Source organism: Raphanus sativus, chromosome 6 (assembly GCF_000801105.2).
Source record: "Raphanus sativus cultivar WK10039 chromosome 6, ASM80110v3, whole genome shotgun sequence".
Taxonomy (NCBI): Eukaryota; Viridiplantae; Streptophyta; class Magnoliopsida; order Brassicales; family Brassicaceae; genus Raphanus; species Raphanus sativus.
The window spans coordinates 49,559,980-49,580,362 of record NC_079516.1 but is presented as its reverse complement, the minus strand read 5'-3'; the positions used below and the strand labels follow the sequence as shown (position 1 = coordinate 49,580,362).

The 20,383-nt window shown below is 38.7% G+C and overlaps 3 protein-coding genes across 4 annotated transcripts; 1 reads left to right on the top strand and 2 right to left on the bottom strand.

Moving 5' to 3' along the window:
• The first annotated feature begins 45 nt into the window (after positions 1-45).
• Positions 46-5,729, top strand: LOC108811859 (uncharacterized). Of its 2 annotated transcripts, none has more exons than XM_018583966.2 (19): positions 46-124; positions 624-693; positions 1,038-2,075; positions 2,148-2,282; positions 2,380-2,493; positions 2,657-2,715; positions 2,796-2,862; positions 2,947-2,998; positions 3,103-3,195; positions 3,282-3,365; positions 3,457-3,830; positions 3,965-4,026; positions 4,092-4,161; positions 4,237-4,317; positions 4,407-4,508; positions 4,623-4,747; positions 4,859-4,934; positions 5,074-5,207; positions 5,428-5,729. In XM_018583966.2, the coding sequence occupies exons 1-18, from the start codon at positions 78-80 to the stop codon at positions 5,185-5,187; spliced, it is 2,763 nt and encodes a 920-aa protein (XP_018439468.2). In that variant the 5' UTR covers positions 46-77; the 3' UTR covers positions 5,188-5,207; positions 5,428-5,729. The 2 variants fall into 2 exon arrangements, with proteins under 2 accessions (XP_018439468.2, XP_018439467.2); XM_018583965.2 differs by lacking the exon at positions 46-124 and adding an exon at positions 179-519.
• On the bottom strand, positions 5,427-11,841 carry LOC108811858 (ABC transporter G family member 33). The gene is made up of 22 exons (XM_018583964.2): positions 11,308-11,841; positions 11,110-11,233; positions 10,952-11,037; positions 10,645-10,889; positions 10,490-10,566; positions 10,366-10,419; positions 10,203-10,293; positions 9,814-10,115; positions 9,469-9,750; positions 9,077-9,390; positions 8,850-9,010; positions 8,669-8,772; positions 8,435-8,588; positions 8,248-8,358; positions 8,096-8,169; positions 7,681-8,013; positions 7,325-7,615; positions 7,146-7,229; positions 6,908-7,041; positions 6,600-6,827; positions 6,093-6,519; positions 5,427-6,011 (listed from the first exon to the last, which is right to left on the bottom strand). Exons 1-22 carry the CDS (start codon positions 11,634-11,636, stop codon positions 5,745-5,747), a joined length of 4,272 nt encoding a protein of 1,423 aa, XP_018439466.2. The 5' UTR covers positions 11,637-11,841; the 3' UTR covers positions 5,427-5,744.
• A 577-nt stretch (positions 11,842-12,418) lies between these two features.
• LOC108811857 (ABC transporter G family member 33-like) lies at positions 12,419-18,958 on the bottom strand. The gene is made up of 22 exons (XM_056989479.1): positions 18,572-18,958; positions 18,372-18,495; positions 18,213-18,295; positions 17,901-17,985; positions 17,649-17,808; positions 17,489-17,565; positions 17,346-17,399; positions 17,193-17,283; positions 16,815-17,116; positions 16,312-16,593; positions 15,921-16,234; positions 15,658-15,818; positions 15,476-15,579; positions 15,243-15,396; positions 15,057-15,167; positions 14,574-14,977; positions 14,215-14,505; positions 13,819-13,902; positions 13,596-13,729; positions 13,292-13,519; positions 12,790-13,216; positions 12,419-12,706 (listed from the first exon to the last, which is right to left on the bottom strand). Exons 1-22 carry the CDS (start codon positions 18,901-18,903, stop codon positions 12,440-12,442), a joined length of 4,269 nt encoding a protein of 1,422 aa, XP_056845459.1. The 5' UTR covers positions 18,904-18,958; the 3' UTR covers positions 12,419-12,439.
• Positions 18,959-20,383: the final 1,425 nt, after the last annotated feature.

Below are 20,383 nucleotides of genomic sequence, written 5' to 3'. Positions count from 1 at the left end.
CAGTTTTCTAATGTTTGATGGAATATAATAATAAAATTAAAATAAAAAACAATTGTGATCGTGCATATGACCCGATCATGGCGGAGAAACACTTGATTGTTGTCCACAACTATCTCAAAGACAGGTGACTCAACATTTTTTTGTTCTGTTTTTTTCTTTCTTCTAAATATATTATTTAATTATATCCTGATTAACCGATATCAAACATTGACCATTTCTTGATCTGCCATTTGAGGGTTGGGATTGTTCTCAAGTTTTTTCTCGAAACACCAAACAAGTGATCCTAAACTTTATTCTCTTCTTTTGATCTCATTGTCGTGTTTATGTTTTGCTGTCGTTAATTTCGTTGCATGATTAAGCTTTGTATAGATTAATTAAACAAAAAAAAGACAGTTTGAAATTTGTGAGATCGGTGTAATGTTAAAATAAATAAAAAAGCTATGGGGATTAGAAGTGATCTTGTTTGTGAAATATGTTGTTATCTTTGGTGAGCAAGCGCTCACTGGAGGTAGATTCCAGGTAACGTTGTTTCTTTATCAAATCTCGCAATTTGTGGTTAAATCTTTTAAACATTTTTAATAAAATTACAAGGAAATGAAGATAGGATTTGATATGGTTTGCAGGGACGCCTATGGATTTGCCCTGAGACCTCAACACGTTCAAAGATATCACGAATACCTTAGCATCTATACGGTGAGTCAGTTCTTTCTCATGTTTTATTTGCTGTCGTACGTCTCAGATAAATATTGTAGATGAATATCTGAAGTATCATTACTTGAATTATATACGTACGTCATGTATTTGTTGCTGCATCATTGGTTTCATGTAATTAAAACTGTTACTTATAGCAACATGCAATCTGTCAGAGAGAGACCAAGAGATGCTTTTAGTAATCAGTTGTGGTATTGAGGGTTTTTATTGTTAAATAGTTTTAGGAAGCTAGTGAACGGTTATTGATTGCTTGCACTAGTTTATAAGCTCTATCATCTCTATGAACTCAGCTAATTGAAATACTTCTACTTAATTACTGGGAATAGGAGGAAGAGACAGAGAGGGGAGAGAAATGGAAAAACTTTCTTGACCGGCTTGACCATTCCCCTGAACCTTGTTCCTCAGAAGAAGAGTTCCAGGATACATTCCCTGCTGATGATGATGGTTCGGAATCTGGAGAGGAGAGTGCTGCTTCAGGGGAGGGTTCAAGAAAGGAGAAACATGAATCTGAACTTGGTGATGATGAAGAAGTGCAGCAGTCTGAGAAATGTACCTCAGAAACAGCTGATGAGGTTTTAAAAGAGAGTGAATTAGACAAGGAGGCAGAGGTTCTTGAAAAAGACAGCAAACCTGTGGAGGATAATAATAATAATAAGGAGCAACTTGAATCTAAAGAGGAGAGTGGTTCAGAGGAGGGTTCAAGAAACGGGAAGCATGAATCTGAATTTGGTAGTAAAGAAGTGCAGGATCCTGAAACAGTTGATGAGGTTTCAAAAGAGAGTGAACCAGACAAGGAGGCAGAGTATTTGAGAGTGAAGAGTCTTGAGAAAGACAGCAAACCTGTGGAGGATGATGATAACGAGCAATCTGAATCTGAAAAGGACAAGGAGAAGGAGCATTCAGAGGAAAGTGGATCTGATGACGAGAAACAAACTCAATCAGTAAAACAAACCGTAGATCATGTAGACCTTCAACAAGGAAATGAAACAGAAAAGCCTGTGGCAGAAGCAGATAAATGTCATGAAAAAGAACAACAACACAAGAAGTCCCGTTCAGTCATAGAATGGGCTGACATTAGACCTTGTCTTGGCTCCATAGAGGATATGATGTGCACTCGTGTGAAGAACATAATGTCTATGAAAAACAGTCGAAGAAGCGACCATGCTTCATCGATAAACAAATCACTGTCTTCCATTGGAGAATCTGAACAAGACCATGACAGTGAGACTTCCGTTGGTAGATCGGATTCAATAAAAGAAGAAAATGATGCTCAAAGTAGTGTTACTCCAAAGCCATTCTTCCCTTGGTATGAGGAACTTGAGGTACTTGTTCGTTTAGGAGTACCAAAGGATCTCAGAGGAGAGGTATAACTATCTCATTCATTTCACCATAATCATTTGCACTTTCGTTTTGGCTAACTTTTCCACCAACCACAGGTCTGGCAAGCCTTTGTAGGTGTGAAGGCAAGACGAGTGGATAATTACTATCATGATTTGTTGGACCACATAACTAACTTTGATGAAAGCAAGGAACATGATGTTCAAAGAAAGTGGAAGAAACAAATTGAAAAGGTTGATTAGATGCATGCATGCTTGTTGCTTACTTTATTTGGCTCTGAAAGTGCCATTATGATCACTTTCTTACTTATTTATTTATTTTATTATTCAGGATATACCTAGGACGTTCCCTGGCCACCCTGCTTTGAATGAGAATGGTCGAGATTCCTTAAGGAGGATACTTCTTGCTTATGCTTGTCACAACCCATCTGTTGGTTACTGCCAGGTGACTTAAGCTTGAAATGCACATTTTTTTTTTCTTTTCTTTCCAGTGGATATATTTTAACTTTGTACATAATCAGACAATATATGTTAACTGTAATTACAGTTAACAGTTGATTGTTGCAATTGTTCCTGTCTAAGCCAACAATGACCTTGGAAATATGCAGGCTATGAACTTCTTTGCTGGCCTGTTGCTTCTGTTGATGCCAGAGGAAAATGCATTTTGGTAGGTTGATACAAACATTATGGCATGCATTTGGTATGTTACAATTATCTGACGTATATGTGTTACTGAAAATTTTTCAGGACTTTGGTTGGAGTCATTGATGAGTATTTTGATGGCTACTATACAGAGGAGATGATAGAATCCCAGGTACCAGTTCATGGAAATGTACTTTGATTGTTTCCTTTTAACAACCTTTTGTGTAAGAATGTATTGTAACCACTTATCTCTTAGGTTGATCAACTAGTGTTTGAAGAGTTGATGAGAGAAAGATTCCCAAAACTCGGTTAGTTTTTCTTCTTCTTGATATCATCATCTTAATTGCAATTTTTCCTCTTTATACAGAGCAATGTGATCGTTTCTTCTGTCCCAATAATGCTCCTGATGCAGTTAATCATCTGGATTACTTGGGAGTGCAGGTAGCATGGATCTCTGGGCCATGGTTTCTATCTATTTTTGTGAATATACTTCCTTGGGAATGTGGTGAGAACTCAAGAAAGTTTCCTTTCTCATCCTTTCCTTACCTGAAATTATATTTTTTATCTTGAATGTTTTGTTTTGGTGCCCAGTTCTGAGGATGTGGGATGTGCTTCTCTTTGAAGGAAACCGTGTAGTCTTGTTCAGAACAGCATTTGCATTAATGGAACTATATGGTATTGGTATTACTAATACTTTCTGTACGTATCAAATGTGACGACACTCTATAAGTGTTGTGATGATTTGCATTTATCTTTATCTCCTTAGGTCCTGCGATTATTGCCACACAAGATGCAGGAGATGCGATCACTTCACTACAAGCACTTGCTAGTTCAACGTTTGATAGCAGCCAACTTGTTCTGACCGCATGCATGGGTTATTTATCGACGAATGAGGCTAGACTGGAGGAGCTTAGAGTAATACATAGACCGGCGGTGCTGGAGATAGTTGAGGAAAGAATGCAGAAAGGTCGTGTCTGGAAAGACAAAAAAGGATTGGCTTCTAAGTTATATAGCTTTAAACATGAAGGCTCTATCTTATTAGATGAACAAAACTCTACTCAAAAGGAAGATGGTGAGAATCTAGAAGATGGCTCAAATGTTGATTTGGAATTAGACTCTTTGCCAGATCTTCAAGAGCAGGTGACTTTTTTTTTTTTTTTGCTTAACATGGTTGAGTTTTCATCAAAGGAAGATCTTGTGTAGCTGATTAGTACCATCTATATAATATAATATGCAACTCCTTTTAAATTTCATCCATAACAGTTATTGTGCAGGCGGTATGGTTGAAGGTTGAACTATGCAGACTGTTGGAGGAGAAAAGATCAGCTGTCTTAAGGTTATTTTGTACTTATTGTTACTTCATTTGTTGCAACAAGCCAGTACTAATCTTATGTATTACAGAGCTGAGGAGTTAGAGATTGCTTTGATGGAGATGGTCAAAGAAGATAACAGACTTGAACTAAGTGCAAGGGTAAATCTTTTAAAGACCTCCTCCAGTTGTTGTTACCAGGAAGTCATATAAAAGTAAAACCTGTAAATGTTACAGGTTGAAGAACTGGAGAAGGAAGTGAGAGATCTAAAGCAAGCCCTTTCTGACAAAAAAGAACAAGAAACAGCCATGCTTCAGGTCTATTCCATATAGTTGTTATCCCACTAGTGTTATCCTTGTTTGTAAGGTACAGCTATTTAATATTACCTTCTGATGCCATACTTCAGGTCCTGATGAAAGTTGAGCAAGACCAGAAGCTCACAGAAGATGCTAGGGTAAGTGCAGAGCAGGATGCAGCTGCACAAAAATATGCAGTACACGTCCTTCAGGTGCTTTGTTTACTGCAAACTCATTACATTACATGACTATTTTGCGTCTGTTAAATAAATAAAAAAAGACTACTCTTATATGGATAATGCTTCATGGATACACACTTAAAACAGGAAAAGAATGAGAAGCTTGCGGCTCAACTCGCTCAAATGGAGAAGAGAGTAGTTACAGCAGAAACAACTCTAGAAGCTACTTTGCAATATGAGTCAGGTCAAAACAAAGCACTATCATCTCCAAGGTACATCAGATAAACTCTAATCTTTATAACATGCTTAGTGTGTTGTGTTACCTTCATAAGTATCTAGGTACTACTGATTGATGACAATTGTTTTCTTCTTATGTTGTATAGGTTTGCTCCACAGGAGACACTGAAAAAGAAGACAGGCTTCCTATCATTTGGGCTTGGCTGGCGAGAAAGGAACAAGGTGAAGTTACTTAACGCCCTTGAGCTGATAGAAAATATTCAGCTTAGAGACCATCTTTTGTGTCCCTTTGACTGTAAATAATTTTTTTGAGTATGCTTTATCTATAATGTTATAACTAATGCATTGGTTTAAATATCAGGCAAAACAACCTGAAGAAACAAATGATGATAGCACTAGTAATGCAACATCTGAACCTAAATCTCCTGAAGAAAGCAAATCGGAAGATCTTTTGAATCCGGAGACAAAACGCTAGCCTACAAAGAGTCTTTATAGGTAAATTTTTCAAATCTCTCCTAGCATCACCGGCACGAGTTTTTATTCTGCTTAGCAGTTAGTTACAGTAAGAGATGAGAGTGAGCTATATAACTCATAGATGGCTAAAGAGATTTAGTACTATTAGTATTGGTTTATGTAACTACCATGTGGTGTCTGTGGAGTCTTAAACACATTGGTGTTCTCAGTATCCTGAACCTGCTAAAATATCTTCTTGCAGTTTCTGTCTATACAGATTGTTGAAGAGGCTCATGCTTTGCCGGAAAATCTTTTTTTTTTTTTCTGATGAAGTCACTCTAAGCTGTTTCTCAAGCCTCTCAACTTCAAGAGCTTACCTGCAAACTCAAATGGAGCAAAACTTTGCTCAATGTTTCTTTATAAAATTATAAGCAGAATAGTTTTAAAATGTGCACAACAAGAAATTCATATTAAGTACATTTAATTTGATAGAATTCATATTGAAAACAGGTAACCTGCTAACTATATTCTTGTTGGCATATGGTATGGTTCACTGTTGACATATTCTTGTGGTCTCCATTATCTTTTTTGAAAGTTGAGTTTGGCAACAAAAAAGGCAAACATAGAAGCCAATGCAAGTGGAAACGCAATAAGAACAATGGCTGTAATCACCAAACGGTCATGATGAAACCCAAAATATTCCTCCAAGAATTTCGCAACAGTTGTGGATTCTCCAAAGGCAATGATCTCTTCATGAATATCACCGTACTGAGACGAGAAGAACACGTTGAGAGTCCAAGAGGTCGGGGTTAGATAGTATAGCCAGACCCACCACTTTGGTATTTGCTGCATTGTTTTTAAACATCAAGACAACACTATTAAGCCATAGGCAAAGATGATGATGAAATAGTTCAAAAAGATCTTTACCGGTTTTGGAATCAAGAAACCAGCAAAAAGGTTGAAAGCAACGAAGAAAAGAGACTGGAGAATAGCTGCGACCATGAAGTTTGGAGTCACGGAGATTAGGAACAACGCTACGTAGTTGAAGCAGAGCAAGTTGCAGAACATTGAGTAGAGACACCAAAGGACTTTAGAGTAAGAAGCGTAGAAACCGATCATCGGATATATTATGATCACAAACTCAGCGCTTTGGATGAAAATGTAAGGTATCTCGGTCACAACCTGAGCTAATGCATAGGCAAACGCAGAGTACATTCCTGCGAATCTTTCGCGGTACATGACATTACGTTCTGTTTCAAAGTACTGCAAAGCTGTAGCGCAGTTGTTTACTCCCAAGAAGAGGACAAGACCGTAGATTGCTCCAAGAACTGTAAACAAGTTTTGTTGAGTGTCTCTGACCAAAAAAAACAAAAGTGAATTAGTGAAGATAGTATAATGTAACTTAGGGTTTGTTAGGAGTTTTTGGTAAGTTACATCTTGTGGCCTTGCTTCCAAAAGAGTAGACCAAATATTAAAGAGGAGAATAAAGTGTGACCGATACGCATCAAGTTGTAAGAAGGGCTTCTCCAGTAAGACAAGCTCATCTTCCATAGACAAGATTTGAACTGTTCCCACCAGCTCTGTGCAAAAGTTCTGTCGAAATGCAAGCCGCTTGACCCGGGATCCGGTTTGCTTAGCTCTTTAACAAGTTCGGAGTTGCTTCTGCGGAACCAAGACATGATCTCATAAGCCTTAATACAGTTTATGACCGTGTAGGCCGGATTGAAGTAGTTTCTACTCACTTGAAAAGATCTGATTCGTTGTAGATTTTAGCGAAATCAATGTTGAGTTCAGTCTCTGTAGACTGTGAAGTAACCTCTAGCATCCATGTTGCTGGATTGTAGTTGTCTTTAATCCTAGTAACTCCAGGTATACTCTGTTATTTAACCCCCGACAAAAAACCAAAAAAAAAAACAGTTATAGAAACTATAATGAAGTTTCAGTGTAAATATATAGTTGTTTCTTGAGTAACACGCTAACCTCAAAATACTGAATGACATGAGAAGAATGTTTTCCAAGTGGTCCAGTGTAAATCATGCGACCTCCTGTCTTCAAAAGTACCAACTGAACCATGATGAAAAACGATATGTTAAGACAACATTTGTGATAAATAAATTATAATAAGAAACACTTATAAGTAAAGTTAGGAACACTTGTACCTCGTCGAAAGCTTCGAAGATATCAATGCTAGGCTGATGAATAGTGCAAACAATGGTTCGTCCAGTCTCAGCAACGTTCTTCACAGCTCTCATCACAATGGCGGCTGCTCTTGCGTCTAGCCCCGTCGTTGGTTCGTCCATGAATATGATTGATGGATTCGCCACCAATTCAACCGCCACCGTCAAACGCTTCCTCTGCTCCGTAGACAGCCCGCTCTCTCCTTCAACTCCTACCAACGCGTCCTTGATCTCTTCCAGCTCGATCGTCTCCAGAACTTGCTTCACGAATCTCTGCAGCGAATTTTTAGGTCATTTCTAGGTCACAGTGTTTGATTCTTAGAATCATTAGGGCTTACTATTTTGGTTTCAGGATCTATTTCTGGAACTAGCCGGAGCCAAGCTGAGTAAATGAGAGACTCTTCGACGGTGATGTTCGGTGAGTGTATATCTGTTTGTTCGCAGTAGCCTGAGACTCTTGCGAACGTTTCTTGGACCTTAGGGTATCCACTTATCTTGATGTCTCCTTCGATGTATCCACTTGTTTTTCTTCCGGCTAGGACGTCTAGTAGAGTGGTTTTCCCAGCTCCACTAATTCCCATCAACGCCGTTAGAACTCCGGGCCTGAAAGCTCCGGTGATGTTGGAGAGAAGCTGTAGTTTCTTCTCTGTGTACCCTTGGCCTCTCATCTCCTGATATTAGCAAAGATCCATGGATTATATTCTTTGATGGTCATTCAGTGGTAATGCTAAGTTATATGAATAAAACTATTACCACAGGAACATCGACGTAGTAGTTCAAGTCTTGAAATGTTATGGTAAGGGGCTTAAAAGGTAAGACCATCTTCCCTGTTGAATGAATTAGGGTTTATGGAAACAGAGAAGAAACAGTTTGCTTGTCTGCCAAGAAAGACAAATATGTTTCACCTGAATCCCCGTTTGTCTCTATTGACTTGTTCTGCTTGACTGATGAATCTTTTGTTCCTTGCAGCTCAAGTAGCTTCTCTTTGGAAATCATGGCACGAGATGACGTTGGAGCTGTCATGTGTTATAGAATAATCTCTTTAGTATTTGGTATGTGGCATTTATTTGCCCTATATATGTTGGAACTTACATTTCAAGAAAGTCAAAGCAAGAGTGAAAATTGTGTTATAGATAAGGGCGAGACCAAACAATGCAGATAAGCAGACCCAATACATGTAATCATCATAGTTCAGTCCTCTGCTTTCAAGTATGGTTCTCCCCAATGTAACATTTGTAGGTAACATCTCCAAACATAACCAGAATACTAATTAGTCTTTGGAGGATTAAGTTGACATTCTAAACAAGTAAGGGAAGAGAGAAGTACCTGCTGCCATCTTGGAGCAAGAAACTCATTTACAGAGAGTCCAATCTCGGCATAGCTTATAGGATTCACCCAGAAACCCCACTTCAACCACCCTGGCATATCAGCTGCACCAGACCAAGGTCATGTTTCAAGCTTTGGAACAAAGATTGTAATGAAATGAATGAAGCACCAAAAGGCTTACTATATGGGATGGCAAAACCAGCGAATACAAAGGTGATTAGTACAGCAAAACCTCCAGCTGCCATTGAAGCAACTCCTGTCTGAAAGATTCCAGCTATACACCGGAACATAGATATCGTTGTGAAGTGAACAGCAAATAGCATAATGAACTGCCGGAAGAACCTGAAACATCACAGAACATTACATTCTCTGGCGTGGATGTGAAGAGAGGGTTTCAAGCTCTCTCACCTGGAGGCTTCAGGAGTGTATCCAATGACGTAGTAAGTGAGGCAAGTCCAAACTAGAGACTGAAAGAAAGAGAGAGGGACCTTCAACACCGTTGCTGGGATAGCATAAGCCCAAGCTGGATAGAAACACAGCTGCTTTTGCTTGTAAAACACGGCAAGGCGTTCAACAGTCATATTCAGCTCTGGAGCCCCATTCACCAGGAGTACAACGGTTGCGAAAAAGAGGCAACTCATGTAGGAGTTTCCATGAATGATGTCTACGCCCATCCGTGTTCGAATAAATACAGTCATGGTGAGGATTGCAGACAGAAGAAGCTGTAAAATATAAATGTTACTTCAGGATTAACACAATAATCTTTGATAGAAAAAAAAAAGAAAGAGATGTGTAATAACCAGAAACGTGTCAAAGAGGTAGACGAAGTAGTTTCTCTTCATGAGAAGAAGCTCTCTTGAGAGGCATGCTCTGAACAGCTCCCAGTTTGGAAGAGAGTATGCATTGAAAGAAAGAGAATCATTGTGGGGTTTTGATCTATCATATGGCTTAGAGAGAGCTTCCTCAAGCTTTCTCCCAATCTGCAGGTCCTTGAATTTCTTTGAAAATGTTTCTACAGAGACAAAGCTATAAGGCAAGTCCTGGTGCAGCCAGTATTGTCCTTGGTCCTTTCTAGATATAACCTACAAAGCAAAAACAACTCATGACCATGTCAGTGTTCAGGAAACAAAAGTTTGGTTTCTTACCTCTTGTAGAAAGTCTGCAACACCTTTCCTTTCTGGGCATCTAAATCCACATTCCTCAAAAAAGCTCAAGACCTCGTCTCGTGGACCGTGGTACACTATTTTTCCTTTATCCATCAGTACAATATCGTCAAAGAGGTCATATGATTCTGGAGCTGGTTGAAGAAGGGAAACAAGGACGGTTGCATCGGTAATGTGAGCTAGCTGCTGAAGAGACTTGACTATCTGAAGCGCGGTTGAACTGTCTAAACCATTCGTTATTTCATCCATGAATAGAGCTTTTGTTGGACCAACGATCATCTCAGCTGAAAAACAGTTTTGCAGCGTTTCAGACACAAGCCATGCCAGCAAATAGCTGACCAGTTTTTCTTAGCTATGAACCACCACCAAACCTGTTGTAAGACGTTTCTTTTGTCCTCCGGATATGCCTCTTCTCATTGCATTGCCAAACAATGTCTCTGCACAAATGTCAAGCCCTAGGATCTGAAAATTTCAAATACAAGACATACTTAAGAAGCTAATCAAGAAGGGACCAAACTGTATCAGAGAAACTACCTTTAAAATATAATCTGTTTGCAGACTTCTTTTAAGTCCTCTAACCGATATTGCCTGCACAAAAAAAAAATAAAAGGTTTATAATAAACTGTCTTGAGTTGAAAGATCAGTTTTAGGGGTGCACCTTCATGTAAGCATCTACTTCTGGATCAGGAACGATTCCACCATCCTTTTCTCTTTTAATGACTTCCCTCATAACATCTGTTTCAGCAGAGAGATAAGTTATGTTTGTCACTAAAACTGTTTAGAGAATATGCTTTCTTTATGGTTTACTTCTACCTGTTCGGCTAGCGACACCTTGGCAACGAGCTGAGAAGTCTATTGTCTCCCTCACTGTCATCTCTGCAATGTGCAAATCATGTTGACTTATGTACGCAGAGGTTTTCTGAGGAACAAACTTGTTCAGTCCTTGTCCATTGTAGGAGATTTCACCAGAAACCTTTAGATTCTTGTCTAAATTTCCAGACAAAGCCTTAAGCAGTGTTGTTTTCCCACATCCAGGAGGACCAAGCAGCAGTGTTAGCCTTGAGAAATAGGAAGAGACATTAGTTGAGTTTCAAAGCGTGGATCAAAATAGAGATACTACCTCCCCGGGTTAATGATGCCGCTAACATCATTTAGTATGCTTATCTTGGCTTCTTGTGTTCTTACACCACTCAGCTTCACCAGTTCCTGAAAGAGAAAAAGAGTATAGAACTCAACACTAGCCACTGCCAAGTTTCAATATGCTTTGAGTATACTCACTATGAAAACGTGCTTCAAGGAGTTCCATAAAGTTGGGAGCGCCTTCCCTTCAACTACCTCACACTCAGCTTCAACACTTACATGCTCATACCTCACCTCTATGCTCGGAAGCTCCACACCAACCCTGCAAGTAAAAAATTCAGTTTCAAGCTCAAGTTCAAGATTCACAAGCTCTGTTTCCTTATCTCATATTTTCACCTGTCTATTCTATTTCTGATCTTCTTGAGCAGCTTGAGATTATCATTCTCGATGTGTTTGATCAGCTTCTCAATCATCAGATGACGTTCCATGGCTCCTAGCTTGGTGACATCAGCCACCCTTTTCCCTTTCTCCTCAGGCTCACCTTCTTTATCTACAAGAGATGATCTCAGCCGCTCAAAAGTTGGCAATCTCTGGATCTCAGCCCATTGCAGAGCATGCTCTGCCTCATCCTCAGCTTCATTTCTTGATGAAGAGCTTCTCCTGAAACTAGTTCCCATAATTCTTCCAATCTCTGAAAGCTCCACTCTCAAGTCTTCTCCACTCATCTGATGAAATGCTTACAGATCAAATGTGAGGTATGCCTTTTTTCTTTTATTAATAATACATGTAGTTGTGCTTTTCAAACTTAGAATAGTGAGGTGGTGGGAAGGTATAAAGGTGTTTAATAGTTCTGATGAAAACATATTATAAGACATCACCAGCTTGTTGTTGAAATTCCTTTTCTTTACTGCAACGTGAGATTAGCACACACTTTGATTCGATTGTACTGGTAGTCTAAAACATCGACCACTAAAACAAATGTTAAAAATCGGTAAAAAGTAAAATGTAAACTTAAGTTTCATATTTCAAAATTGAACTACTGTTAGTCAATAGTTACACATATTTTATGGATACGTGCAAATCCTTGCAATCTCAGTAAGTGATAGTGATATATGACATGGTGTGTTTGCCTCTAACTAAAGGTAGACTCTGATGTTCCTTTCATGTGGTCGGAATATTATTCCTTTCATGTGGTTCACACTTTCCAGAGCATAGGTGGGAGCCAATGGGCCGGCCGCCGGCCCATCTATAGTGTATTTAGCAGTATTCGATTGTGTGTGTCCAAGGGTTTGACATATTTTTTTAATCAAAAAACTTGTAGAAAGGTTATTATTGCTTTGGCTTGTCGTTGTTGATACGCATAAGCTTCTTGTGTTGTTAAAGCCACTAATACGTCAATATTGGTTTGGTCATATGTTGGCAGCATGTGTCCTAGTCATATATCTTCTCATCAAATATATTTGTGATAAGTATTCTAACATAAAATATATTTTTAAAAAAGTTCCAGTTGGTGTATGATGATGATGCATCATCGTTTTTGAAAGTTAAGCTTGGCAACAAAGAAGGCAAACATAGAAGCCAGTGCAATTGGGAATGCGATGAGAATAATGGCTGATAAGATCAAACGATCATGGTGGAATCCAAAGTAGTCCTCTAAGAATCTTGCAACGGTCGTGGACTGTCCAAAGGCATCGATCGTTTCATGTATATCACCGTACTGAGACGAGAAAAACACGTTGAGCGTCCAAGAGGTTGGAGCTAGATAGTAAAGCCAGACCCACCACTTTGGTATTTGCTGCAATTTTTCAACATCAAGAAAACATTATCAACTAAAAGATCGAAAAAAGTGTCGATGATGACTTGTTTTAAGGATCTTACCGGTAGTGGAATCAAGAATCCAGCAAAAAGGTTGAAAGCAACGAAGAAAAGAGACTGGAGAATAGCTGCGACCATGAAGTTTGGAGTGACGGAGATGAGGAACATTGCAAGGTAGTTGAGGCAGAGTAAGTTGCAGAACATTGAGTAGAGACTCCAAAAGACTTTGTAAGCAGATGCGTATAAACCCATCATAGGATATATGACGATCACAAACTCTGCGCTTTGGATGAGAATGTAAGGAATCTCGGTCACAACCTGAGCCAACGCATAGGCAAACGCGGAGTACATTCCAGCGAATCTTTCGCGGTACATAACGTTACGCTCTGTCTCGAAATACTGTAACGCTGTAGTGCAGTTGTTTACTCCCAAGAAGAGGACAAGACCGTAGATTGCTCCAAGAACTGTGAACAAGTTCTGTTGAGTATCTCTGCCAAAAAAAAACATACAAAAAATAAACACAAATAAAGTAATTAAACTCATCTTCAAAACAAATGAAACTTACATCTTTTGTCCTTGTTTCCAGAAGAGTACACCAAAGATCAAAGAAGAGATCAAAGTGTGACCGATACGCATCAAGTTGTAAGAAGGGCTTCTCCAGTAAGACAAGCTCATCTTCCATAGACAAGATTTGAACTGTCCCCACCAGCTCTGCGCAAAAGTTCTCTCGAAATGCAAGTCGGTTGAACCGGGATCCGGTTTGCCCAGCCCTGCAGCTAGCTCGGAGTTGCTCCTAGGGAAAAACACATGAGATCATTAATTAACCATGAATGAGTTGAATTTTAGCTCTTTTGAGATCTTTTACTCACTTGTAAAGATTAGATTCCTTGTAGATTTCTGCGAAATCCACGTCCAGTTCAGTCTCCATAGACTGTGAAGTAACCTCTAGCATCCATGTTGCTGGATTGTAGTTGTCTCTTATCTTAGCAACTCCAGGGATACTCTGTTTATTAACACCCAAAGAAAACAAATATAGAAACTAAAAAAGGGTCCAGTGTAAATACACAGTTGTTTCTTGTGTAACACGCTAACCTCGAAATACTGAATGACATGAGAAGAATGCTGTCCAAGTGGTCCAGTGTAAATCATGCGACCTCCTGTCTTCAAAAGTACCAACTATACATCATAAAAACAATATTAAATACCATCAAACACTGTTAAATTAAATTGTTCAAAAATTAACATATAAAAGGAAAAAAATTCTAAAATGTCTAAAATTAACATTAATGGAAAACTATATATATAGTAGAGTTAGGGTTTACAATGTACAATAATTAAGTTTAAATTTTATAAGTATAGTAGAGTTAGGGTTTACAATGTAAAATAATTTTAAATTTTTTATTAATTAATAAAATAATATTATTTGAAAAAAAAAACTCTTTTTGACAAAATTTTGAAAAAAACTCTTTACAACTTGTATGTTTATACCTCGTCAAAAGCTTCAAAGATGTCAATGCTGGGCTGATGAATAGTGCAGACGATGGTTCTTCCAGTCTCTGCTACGTTCTTGACAGCTCTCATCACTATGGCAGCTGCTCTTGCGTCCAGCCCCGTCGTTGGTTCATCCATGAATATGATAGAGGGGTTCGCCACCAACTCCACCGCCACCGTCAAACGCTTCCTCTGTTCCGTCGACAGTCCGCTCTGGCCGGGGACTCCCACCATCGCGTCCTTGATCTCCTCCAGCTCTATCGTCTCCAAAACTTGTTTTACGAATCTCTGCAACATGTTTTCAGTCGATTTAGTTTCTCTGTTTCTAGGTCATTGTTAGAATCATTAGGGCTTACTATTTTGGTTTCAGGATCTATTTCTGGAACTAGACGGAGCCAAGCCGAGTAAATTAACGACTCTTCCACGGTGATGTTTGGTGAGTGTATATCCGTTTGCTCGCAGTAGCCTGAGACCCTTGCGAACGTTTCTTGGACTTTAAGGTATCCACTTATCTTGATGTCTCCTTCGATGTATCCGCTTGTTTTTCTTCCGGCTAGGACGTCTAGTAGAGTGGTTTTCCCTGCTCCACTGATTCCCATCAACGCCGTTAGAACTCCAGGCCTGAAAGCTCCGGTGATGTTCGAGAGAAGCTGCAGTTTCTTCTCAGCGTACCCTTGACCTCTCATCACAGGAACGTCAACGTAGTAGTTCAAATCTTGAAATGTTATGGTGAGAGGCTTAAAAGGCAACACCATCTTCCCTGTTGAATAAATTAGGGTTTAGGTCAACTGAGGAAAAAATAGTTTACTTGTTTGACAAGAATCACAAGTATGTCCCACCTGAATCCTCGTTTGTCTCTGTTGACTTAATCTGCTCGACTGATGAATCTTTTGTTCCTTGCAGCTCAAGTAGCTTCTCTTGGGAGATCATAGCACGAGATGTTGTGGGAGCTGTCATTGTGTTAGAATAACCTCTTAAGTATGTGTTCTTGTCCTTGGCATTTTTAGGTTATTTTTGTAACTTACATTTCAAGAAACTCAAAGCTAGAGTGAAAATGATGTTGAAGATAATGGTCTGGCCCAGCAAGGCACCTAATGAGACCCAATACATATAATCATCGTAGTTCAGTCCTCTGCTTTCGAGTATGGTTCTCCCTAATGTAACATTTGTAGGTTGCATCTACAAACATAACCGGAATGCTGATTAATTAGTCTTTAAAAGGATGAAGAGGAGATAAGTAAATGGAAGAAAGACTCACTTGCTGCCATCTTGGAGCAAGAAACTCGTTTACAGAGAGTCCAATCTCTGCGTAGCTTATAGGATTCACCCAGAAACCCCACTTCAGCCACCCTGGCATGTCAGCTGCACCAAACCAATGTCATGTCTAAATGAAACTTTTGGAACAAGAATGAAATGAGAAGAGCAGAGAAAAATTCTTACTGTAGGGAATGGCAAAACCAGCAAAGACAAAGGTGGCTAATATGGCAAAACTACCAGCTGCCATCGAAGCAACTCCTGTCTGAAAGATTGAAGCTATACACCGAAACATCGATATGGACGTGAAGTGAACAGCAAATAGCATTATGAATTGCCGGAAGAACCTAAAACATCAAGCAACATTACTTTCCATAAATATCTTTCTCACATTCTCAGGCTTGGATGTGAGTAAGGAGCAAGCAAGAGATGGTTAAAAAAACTCTCACCTGGAGACTTCAGGAGTGTATCCAATGACATAGTAAGTGAGGCAAGTCCAAACGAGAGATTCAAGGAAGGAGAGAGGGACCTTCAACACTGTTGCTGGGATTGCATAAGCCCAAGCTGGATAGAAACACAGTTGCTTTTGCTTGTAAAACACGGCAAGGCGTTGAACAGTCATAGATATCTCTGGAATTCCATCAATCATAAGTACAACGATTCCAAAAAAGATGCAACTCATGTAAGAGTTCCCATGAACAATGTCCATGCCCATCCTTGATCGTATAAACACAGTCATAGTGATGATTGCAGACAGAACAAGCTGCACAACAAGAAGGGTTAATCTTCAGAATTAAGACAGAAGGGGAGATATGTCTGAAGCAAGGAAGAATGAATAACCTGAAACGTTTTGAAGAGATAGAGGAAATAGTTTCGCTTCATGAGAAGAAACTCTCTTGAGATGCATGCTTTGAACAACTCCCATTTTGGAAGAGAATATGCATTAGAGGAAAGAGTATCCTTGTGTGGTTTTGATTTATCATATGGCTTAGACAGAGCTTCCTTAAGCTTTCTCCCAATCTCTAAGTCTTTGAATCTCTTTGAAAATGTATCTACTGAAACAAAACTATAAGGTAAGTCCTGGTGTATCCAGTACTGTCTTTGGTCCTTTCTAGATATAACCTGCAAGGACAGTGTCAGTGACCATGGAGTAAAAGGTCAGTATCTGAAGGTCGCCCTGAGATTTTAGAAGTTGTAAACGATTTAGTATAAGTTTATATATAAATAAAAAAATTAAAGTTGAGGGTTTATATGTATAAATTTTTTTAAAAGAATTTGGGAGTCAGGCCAATGTTTCACTTGCCTCTGTTCAAGACCGGCTTAACAGAAGTTTGGCTTCTTACCTCTTGTAGAAAGTCTGCAACACCTTTCCTTTCTGGGCATCTAAATCCACATTCCTCAAAAAAATTTAGGACCTCGTGGCGTGGACCGTGGTACACAATTTTTCCTTCAGCCATCAGGACAATATCGTCAAAGAGGTCATATGATTCTGGAGCAGGTTGAAGAAGGGAAACAAGCACTGTTGCGTCTGTAATGTGAGCTAGTTGCTGAAGAGACTTGACTATCTGAAACGCAGTGGAACTGTCTAAGCCGTTTGTTATTTCATCCATGAACAGAGCTTTTGTTGGACCAACGATCATCTCGGCTGCAATTACAAATCCATCAGAAAACATGTCATGCCACCAAAAAACGTTTTGCAGAGGATTTTTATGGGACTAAACCTGTGGTAAGACGCTTCTTTTGACCCCCTGATATGCCTCTTTTCATCGCATTCCCAACCAATGTTTCTGCACAAATGTCAAGCCCTAGGACCTGAAAAAAAGCAACCATCATTATCCAGGACCACAAATCAGATATAGTGTCAGAGAAACTACCTTCAAGATGTAATCTGTTTGCAGACTTCTTTTAAGTCCTTTAACCGATATTGCCTGGCACAATGTCATTACACAATAAAAGGTTTATAACAAAACCATCTGAGTTAAAAGATCAGTTTCAGTATTAGCTTTAGGGAGTGGACCTTCATGTAAGCATCTACTTCAGGGTCAGGGATGATTCCAACCTCCTTTTCTCTTTTACTGACCTCCATCATAATATCTGTTTTCAGCAAAGATATAAAGATATGTTTGTCATGAAAAGCGTTTAGAGAAATGCTTTAGAAAGACCCTTGTAATGTTTACCTGTTCTGCTACCTACACCTTGACAACGAGCTGAGAAGTCTATTGTCTCCCTCACTGTCATCTCTGCAATGTGAAGATCTTGTTGGCTTATGTACGCAGATGTTTTCTGAGGAACAAATTCGTTAAGTGCGTGTCCATTGTAGGAGATTTCACCAGAACTCTGTGGAAGATATAGGAGAAAAGAAAGAGGCATGTAACACACATACGCTGCACAATCATCAGAAAAGGGACTCGAGAAACAGAATCTGAAACCTTTAGATTCTTGTCCAAGTTTCCAGACAAAGCCTTAAGCAGAGTACTTTTCCCACATCCAGGAGGACCAAGTAGCAAAGTTAACCTTGAGCAACAAGAAGATGCATTAGTTGACTATAAAATATGGCCGGTTCTTGGCATTGCCCAAATGTTTTAATGAATTTATTATACGTATATTGCATGACTCCCAAGTTGTCGATTTTTTTATTTAAGATTAACCTAAAAATGTTTTATGGCCTCTTAAATTTCAGATCCGGTCCTGATTACACAACTCAAAGGTTAGAGCACTAGAGAGATACTTCCGCAACTAACCTTCCCGGGTTAATGATGCCGTTAACATCATTAAGTATTATCTTAGCTTCACGTGTTACTACACCACTCAGCTTCACCAGTTCCTGTAAGAGAAGAAGAGTGTATAATTTTCAACACTAGCTACTGTCAAGTTGCAATATGCATGGAGTATATACTCACTAAGAAAACGCGCTTCAAGGAGTTCCATAAAGTTGGAAGCGCCTTCCCTTCAATGACCTCACACTCAGCTTCAACACTTAAATGCTCATACCTCACCTCTATGCTCGGAAACTCCACACCAACCCTGCAAGTGACAGTTCAGTTTCAGCTCAAGTTTCAAATTCACAAAGATTTTGTTTATTTTTTTTTTTTTAAATCACCTGTCCATTCTTCTTCTGATCTTCTTGAGCAGCTTGAGATTATCATTCTCGATGTGTTTGATCAGCTTCTCAATCATCAGATGACGTTCCATGGCTCCAAGCTTGGTGACATCAGCCACCCTTTTCCCTTTCTTCTCAGCCTCGCCTTCTTCATCGACCAGAGATGATCTCAGCCGTTTGAAAGTGGGCAGCCTCTGGATCTCAGCCCATTGCAGAGCATGCTCTGCCTCATCCTGATCAGACTCATTTCTTGAAGAAGAGCTACTCCTGAAACTAGTTCCCGTTCTGTCTCTGATCTCTGAAAGCTCCATTCTTAACCCTTCTTCACTCATGCCTTGGCGTCTTCTCTTAATGAGATGAGCTCAATTATGAGATATGGCATTTATCGTCTACTTCTTATGTAACGTCTATAACAATAAATATTAAAATATGTATAACTGTGCCTTTCACATTTACAAATAGTTAGGTGATGAGTGGTAGAGTTTATACATCATGATCTTACTAAAAGTATTATTACGTACAGACTATCTAAAATTCTTCACATCATTATGTTCTTCTCTTTTAGTTTATTTTCGTCGTTTATTCCATTTTGTTTTTAATCATCAAATAATCCGAAGAGTCGGAAAGCAAATAAATTTAAATTATGAAAAGGACCATATTCTCGTTCATATAACCATCTTAATAAAACGATATTAGTAATTTGATTTTTTTAAGAGAAAATATAACTGAGAAATTATATACTTTCCCTTTAACAAAAACTACAACTTTATTAATTAAAAAGTATACTACACAGAAAAAAGTGGGAAGATTTTTTGTGTGGTCAACAAAGTGGGAAATATCATAATATTATACACTTAACTTTTTGAAAATCATATAGTAAATTGAATGATCACTTTGTGGAAAAAGTGATCATTTTATTTGATTTTGAGCCAGTACTTCTATTACGGATGTGTAACAGTTACATCGGTTGTCCATATTCTATATGTATTCTAGTGTCCATATACATATTCTATGTTCTAGTGTCGCAAAGGAAAAAGTGATGGATGAACAAACTATCAGGAATAGGTAGAAGATATTGAGTTGGTTAATTTTCTAGATTAAGTTGGTTAATGCAGTAATCAGTCCGTATATAAGATTATTGAGTTATGGTTAACGTTCTGAAGACTCCACTGCTAGTTTTATGATCAGGTCGTAAGCTCTAATCAGGTGTTGTATCTCTAATAATTGATAGTTCTAGCAAAGATTATTTCAGATATTACAAACTTTATTATATGTTACCATTGCATCAAGCTGAAGCTAGATGATCGGTGTTTTTCTGTCTTTCTTTTGATCACTTCCTCTAGCTTTGTCCTGCGTTTGTTCATATTTGAAAATATATAATACGATGATCTGTCTTAGCACAAATAGTCTCTGGTAGCAGTTTTCGATTGCGTGGGAGCACGGATTTGTATCAAAAGTCTCCAGAGTATTTGTGCTATATTTACTCTAGTGTAACGTGTATCGTAAACCTAATGATGTGTTAGCTTCTCGATAATACGCTCCTAATTAATTAAGTCACCAAAACGTACATCATAGTTTACAACCATAAAACACATTTGTTAACGGGCCCAATTAATGCGTTGTGTTGTCGGTAGTAATATAGAAATATAGTTAGTAATCTATTAATCCACAAAAGTAAGATGGCTGGGTGACAAAAGTATGATGATTGTGTAGTCACTAGTCACGGTTTCAAAGAAGATGTATTGTTCACGTTTTAAAAATTATATATTTGTCACGTATGAACGCGGTTGGTGGGTAACTGGGCAATTTGAG